Here is a 7,300-nt window from a genome sequence, read left to right as displayed (position 1 = left end):
CCTGTCAGGTAGCTAGCTACAGTTACCCATAGCTGGCTTGCTAGTTTTATAGTTTGGTAATTTATTCCAATACATTTCAGAATTGCAAAAAAATGTTTATGAATCTAGCAAAGTTTTATAGGCTCCTCACTACGAGACTAAGCCAATTTGCCAGCGCTAAAATCTATGTATATATATATATATATATATATTTAGCAAGCTAGCTTCATACTTTTTTCTGACATGCTGAAAATGAAGCCTTGTCGATTACATTTGACACTTCACAGCCACCAGAGTTTGACATGTGACTACAATTTGCATTGAATTGTGGGTCATATCAACCTCGCAAGTGACCAAAGAGGGGGTAACGTTTGTGAATTGGACCTCCACTTAAGATGGCAATCAAACTGCATCTGGTTTCGACGGGGATTCCCCCGAGGGAAAGTGGATAGTGCAAGGACTGAGGGGGTAAAAATAACGTGTTTCGACTGCAGCCCTTGCCTGAGGAAGCCTGCTCTGATCTGACTTTCGCGCGCCACAATCATTTTGCTGTCCAATCAAAGCGTTATGCGTCTATCGTCAAAGTAAATGTGCGGGCGTGGTTTTTGACCAAAATTCCCAAGCAGCTGAACGCTTACGGTCTCATCTAAATTTGATCTCACTTTTTTGTATTAAATAAACGGACTGGTGGCCTTTATTAAACAGGTTTCCCATTCATACATAAAAAAAATAATTGACTTGCGTTTACAAATAAGAATTTTTAAGACAAAGACCAAAAGTACAATGGGCATTGCAGTGTGATAAAACAACAGCAAACACAAGATAGGCTTATTTCATTTTCAAACGGTGATCCGTATTAGGACCTACAATTCCCATTTTTTTTGCAATTATTCTATTAAATCGCATTACTTTTCCAGTCTGAAATGCACATTTAAACATGCCATGATATTACAGAAAATCCCTGACTTGTGGGAACCCTGATTAAATTCAAAATAATAATGCTAACTACAACAAAATACAAGCCAATGTTAATAACACGTAGGTTAGCTAGCCTAAGAATCATTATCATCCACTTGTATGCCTATTTGGTGATACGTACCATTATTATTCATTAACTCAGCATTCATTTAGAGATTCATTCATTTAGACGCTATGAGACTACACCTGTGGAGGACCATTAAAAAAAACTATAAACAGCACAAGATGACACATGTCCTGCTTCATGTAACAAATCAGCTTTTATTTTGTTCAAAGCAATACTATTTCACAGGCAGACTGTCTGAATTTAACTGCACATGGAATATCATTGGTTACAATGGTGCACAGACACACACACACACACACACACAATACACACACCTGGAACATTATGTGTGTGTGAGTGCCATATCAGTATATATTTGTGTGCATTCATGCATGTATGTGTGTTTTCATGTTTGTTTTGGCATGTGTGTGTTCATGTGTGTGTTCATGTGTGTGTAACTCTGTCCTCTACTCCTGTGTGAAGGGGTAGACCAGGTATCCGCTGAACCTGTTGTACTCCTTGGTGTTGCCACACAGACTCCTGCCGGAGAGCAGCTCCACGTACACCTGGTCGCCCTGGCGCAGAGACACCAGCACCGAATGGGTGGCGCTGTCCTCCGTGTCCTCCCGGTTGTCCTCCCACACAGAGGCCACCACCTCGTTGTTCTTTATTAGCTGCACCTTGTGGTAAAGACGCTCGCCGTCCACGCCCACGTTGGAGTAGGCCGTGAAGGAGAAGGAGTAGAGGCCAGCGCGGGGGGAGGTGAAGGTACCTGGATAGAGGACACACACAGGGAGATGGAGAGGGAGTGTGAATGGGTGAGTGTGTGTATGTGTGTTTTATTTTGTATTATGTTATTTATCTAGTAAGTATGTGGGGAAATGATGCGACAACGCAGTGTGGCGTCCTACCCAGAGCGTCATTGTATCCATTGCCCTGGTTGAGAGAGATGGCGTAGTAGCGGATTGGCACGTTGCTAGTGAAGGGCCCGAAGCAGTCGCTTCTAGATCTCATCGCCGCGGTGAACGCAATCTTATTGTTGCCTGAGTCACAGAACGAGGGAAGGAGAACAGAAGAAGTTAGAAGCCTGGGACTTGAACATTAGGGATTTGACTTAATCAAACTAGGAAACAGATGTATTTTCCAGTACCTGTGACTTCCTTGATGTCGTTGTCCAATCGGGTGAGCTGCTCCCACATGTCCACCATGCGCATGAAGGTGTGGTCCTCCAGCATACTCATCTCATTGGCCACACAGCAGCAGCCCCGCTGGCTGTTGAAAGCACACTCACAGTCCCACGTCCCACAGGGCAGGGCCCCAGTCCAGCTCACTGGGGACAGTGGGGAGGATAGGGGAGGAAGGTGGGAGGGGAGGTAGAGGGAGGCAGAGAGTAGGGGTCAAAAGTTGTCAAAGCAGGACCAATAGTTTGACATTACATTTGATTGTTAAGATATGTTTGGGGTGGATAACATACAAAAGAAAAGAGAAAAAACTGAGGCGTCATGAGGTTTTCTGTTACCTGCTGCATCCCGCATCAGCTCTAAAGTCCCCATGGCCTTCACACTGGCACAGAGGCACAGCACCCCCCACAGGCACAGAGCAGACACTGCAACAAACTTCATTATCTGTAATACATAGATAGTTACTGTTGGTCCTACAGCATACCTTCAAATTACAATGAAAAGAGACTTTTGAAAATGTTTATAAGCATCGCATGGCTATGCTCTCTGCTGAGAACCAGCTGCATGAAACATAATATATTTGTAGTTCACACACTGGTCATGATGACTAACATTCACAGTCTACTCAACCCGTTCAGGACTCTGAAGTTTTAGTTAGTTTTTTGAGAATGCTTCGTCAAGATGGTGCTCTAAAGTTACATCAACCTCCTTCATTTCCTGACTGGTTTAGTCAACTGCAAAATGGTTGATATTCATAGGTCATTCCACCATCTTTGATAAAAACATGTAAACAATAGTTGATCTCAGTACCCAGATTTTATTTTCTGCGTATAAAGCATTTTGCTAAAGCAGCCTACACCCATTCTAAAACTTTTTTTCATCTACAGTTCTTTTCCCATCGGATTGGTTTTTACATTTCAAGTAAAATATTATCAACACAGTGCCTTTTTGCTTATCCAAAGCGGTCACTCATCAAAATGGACAATATAGAACTTCAGTATCATTAGCGTATTGCTTTATGTATATTCCATAACCATTGCATAGCTCCTATCTCACCAGACCTGAGAGCCTCCAGACAGTCTGAGGGCGAAGGGAGGAAAGGCAGTACTTACTGTATCGTTGTAAGAAGCCCACGTCTTGTTTCCTTGTTCTTACAGTAGGTGAGCAGACTTGGGAATCCTTCTAAGACTATGTAGGAGTTTAATGCAGGCGGGGTGGTGCTGCCGTGCTATTGGTTCCCTGTCTGAGGACCCACCCTTCCGCAGATGGATGAGAAAAGCTCCACGGCCATTCCATGTACACAAACCCCAACCCCCAAAACACAGGCTGAAGTAGGGTTCCTAACGGAGGGCACCTAGAACACATTCAATAGTCTCCCATGTGACAAGTTAAAGACAATGCCATGTCAGTGTTTCTTCCTTGGGTGTGAATGAGAGGTCCTGGAAGAAGCCAGCTCATCTTTGCCGTTGTGTGAAAATGGTAGGTTTTTAAAAGGACACCGGTGTCTGGTTTCCCTAAAACTCCCAGTGGACACAGTGTTTCGTGCTACTATTGAATAGATTGTTATGGAGGATTTTGAATGGCGTTTCCCAAATATACGTGGGTTTATTGCTGTCTCATTGAGAGGCATTATCAGTGGATCAGGAGACCCAGATATAGTGTCACCTGGTTCTCACACCTGGGTGTGGGCGGAGGTGGTGGAGAGAGTTTCTGTTCTCCACTTATTGTTGACCATCATATACAGTATTGATTGTTGTTTTGTCAGCGTTGCTGACTGTCACATGTCCCCTGTTGAGCGACCCGGTTCTTCAGATGCTATCCATTTCCTTTGAGGCGAATCAGAGAATGGAGGTCAAAGTATTGGGTTGGTTTATGTCATTCGATAACATCATCCAACTGCGACCCTAGACAGAGAATAACAGGGAGGTCATAGGGTCTATCTTACAGTAGTGCTGCTGCTGCTGATGATTACCAATTACTTTTTTTAAATGCACATACATACAGTATAGGTTTATATAAATGTTGCATTGTATGTCTGTCTGTATGCAGAATTGGGTAGGTTACATTCTAAATGTAATCCGTTATAGATACTAGTTACCTGTCCAAAATTGTAATCAGTAACGTAACTTTTGGATTACCCAAACTCAGTAACGTAATCTGATTACGTTCCGTTACTTTTAGATTACTTTCCCCTTAAGAGGCATTAGAAGATAGAAGACAAAAATGTATGTTACCAATTGAACGACATCTATTGCAGGATAAATCAATGTTAAAGTTTACATAGCTGGCCATATACAGATGTTACATTTTACTTTATGGGTTGGTTATGTAGGCTTCTTCTAACCCATCGTTTTCTACTACAAATAATAATACGATTAAATTATGTCTTTACATTAAAAATCAAAGTCTATCAGAATTCCAGTCATTCCAATAAATGTTATACCCCTTGATCTTCAAGAATAGGACTTGGAAATATGGAAGTATAGATTAGACAAAACATTTTGTCTGAGCATAACCCCAAAACTGAAGACTTATTAGCCAGCCCTAATGTTTATTTAACCAGGCAAGTCAGTTAAGAACAAATTCTTATTTACAATGACGGCCTAGGAACAGTGGGTTGACTGCCTTGTTCAGGGGCAGAACGACAGATTTTTTACCTTGGCAGCTCGGGGATTCAATCTAGCAACCATTTTGGTTACTGCCCCAATGCTCTAACCACTAGGCTACCTGCCGCCAATTGATTTGTGTTGAAAAACAAATGCTGCGCTCATGGAATTTGATGCTTTGACCACTACTGAAAGTGCTATTTACATGTGAAAAAATGAATGCCATCTGCTGCATTTGCTGTAGACCTATTGTTTACCTTTGTGTTGGTGACACTTTGATATCTTGATAATATGCAGCTGTTCAAAGGGCAAATCTACAGATGAAACAATACCAAAACGGATGCCCCGCCTCTGACAGAGCTATGGATGCAAGGACTGACCATCCATGATATAACAATTATTGTTTGAACCATGTTATGAGGCTGTACAGTGTTTGTTTACATTTACAATGTTTACAAACATTGGAGTAAAACAAACTAATACTTTGGGTTCTCATGGAGTGTGACAGTTGAACTAAACTCATGAAGGATTTATAACTTATATTCTTCAAGAATATTCTTCAATATTCTTCAAGAATATATATATATATACAGTTGAAGTTGGAACTGTATATATACACTTAGGTTGGAGTCATTAAAACTCGTTTTTCAACCACTCCACAAATGTCTTGTTAACAAACTATAGTTTTGGCAAGTCGGTTAGGACATCTACTTTGTGCATGACACAAGTAATTTTTCCAACAATTGTTTACAGACAGATTATTTCACTTATCATTCACTGTATCACAATTCCAGTGGGTCAGAAGTTTACATACACTAAGTTGACTGTGCCTATAAACAGCTTGGAAAATTCCAGAAAATCATGTCATGGCTTTAGAAGCTTCTGATAGGCTAATTTACATAATTTGAGTCAATCGGAGGTGTACCTGTGGATGTATTTCAAGACCTACCTTCAAACTCAGTGCCTCTTTGCTTAACATCATGGGAAAATCAAAAGAAATCAGCCAAGACCTCAGAAAAAAAATTGGCTGTCAAGTCCAAAAATTGATGTAGCAACTACAGAATGTCCCTTTAAGTATTTAAAAAGTGTGCAACTTTGAGCGTGTGTCCATTAGGCCTATGGATTTATTTTTTATCAGCATGAATTAGATTGAGCAATAAAATCCCCAGTAGGCATTTTTCACAGGCTGTTCACTGGTTTCAAAAACAATGATTGATAGGCAGCTTAAACTTCTTGAATTCAACCATTATTGGGTTCAGATACACATTTAGATTTGTGAACAGCCATCCACAACAACCACAATCCATGAGGTGCAAATAGCTAAATGAGAGAGCAGCAGTGTGATTCACATCAATGCGCTGTGTAGATATCAATAATGAGTGATATCCTGAAGAAGGACATCTGCTTTACTGCGTTTACAATATAAAAATAAGGCTTTCCTTTCTGTAAGATCTCCCAAACCCCGAGCATTCAGACTAACGATGTTGAGTGAGTTGAATTTAAAAAAAGACAGAACACAAACTAGATAACAGAAGTAATAATGTGAACAATAAAACAAACAGTGAACCTTGAGAGGATTACTCTGACTGAAAACTACCCTCAGCTGAAGTAGCGTTGGTTAACAGTATAACAAATCTCTTTTTTTCCTCCTTTTTTGAGTTGGCAAGTGTTCATAAATTGTAGTTCACACTGTACATTAACTCGTGGCAGTACATTAAATGTACTCTTGGCAGTACTCACAGTTCCAGTATGGTTCATGTCAACAGAGTTACCCAGTAATCATTCTTCCTTCGATAAACGCGTGTGGGCCCTTGAACCCAGCCTTCTTTCCCTCTTGTCGTGCGTTCTGTATAAGCGGCCACAGTTTCTCCCTGGCAGTCTGATCCTGCGGTATCAGAGCATCTTTGATGCGGAGCTTCTTCTCGTTCAGAAACTTGTTCCCCTTGGCCATTTTCCACGAGTATTTCCATTTTTTAAGAGCAAGATGACATTGCGAGGGGGTACATCAGATCTTTGTTTCCCAAGTCGATGTACCACGTCGATCTCTTCTTAAGAGACAAAGACCAGGTCGCCCATGCCCTTAATGCTATCACTGCATTCTCTATTGCATCAGGATTAAAACGAAATGTTTCTAAATGTGAAATCTTTTGTTTATATGACTCCGATGATAAAGAAATAGAAAATATTCCTGTAAAGGACTGTGTTAAATATTTCGGGAATACATTTGTCATAAAAAAAACAGACAACATATTAATTTCTCTCCTAAAATTAAGAAAAAAATATATATATTGAATAATTGGCTACAAAGGGATCTTTCTATACTTGGGAGAGTACTTCTGTCCAAGGCAGAGGGACTGTCTCGCTTTGTGTACCCCTCATTATCTTTATTTGTAAATCCCTCTACCTGTAAAGAGATCAATAAGACCTTTCTTGACTTCATCTGGAAAAATAAGTCTCACAAACTAAAAAAGTCAGTCCTGTGTAAGAAAAGACCTGAAGGAGGTCTGGAA

The 7,300-nt window shown here is 40.7% G+C and overlaps 1 protein-coding gene across 1 annotated transcript; it reads right to left on the bottom strand.

Annotated features, from left to right (window-relative positions):
* Positions 1–1,131: 1,131 nt before the first annotated feature.
* Positions 1,132–6,741, bottom strand: LOC139548699 (uncharacterized). Its single transcript, XM_071358437.1, has 5 exons — positions 6,563–6,741; positions 2,523–2,668; positions 2,154–2,333; positions 1,915–2,046; positions 1,132–1,775 (listed from the first exon to the last, which is right to left on the bottom strand). Exons 1-5 carry the CDS (start codon positions 6,739–6,741, stop codon positions 1,471–1,473), a joined length of 942 nt encoding a protein of 313 aa, XP_071214538.1. The 3' UTR covers positions 1,132–1,470.
* Positions 6,742–7,300: the final 559 nt, after the last annotated feature.

This window comes from Salvelinus alpinus, chromosome 22 (assembly GCF_045679555.1).
Source record: "Salvelinus alpinus chromosome 22, SLU_Salpinus.1, whole genome shotgun sequence".
Lineage (NCBI taxonomy): Eukaryota > Metazoa > Chordata > Actinopteri > Salmoniformes > Salmonidae > Salvelinus > Salvelinus alpinus.
This window is presented reverse-complemented; position numbering and strand designations above follow the sequence as displayed.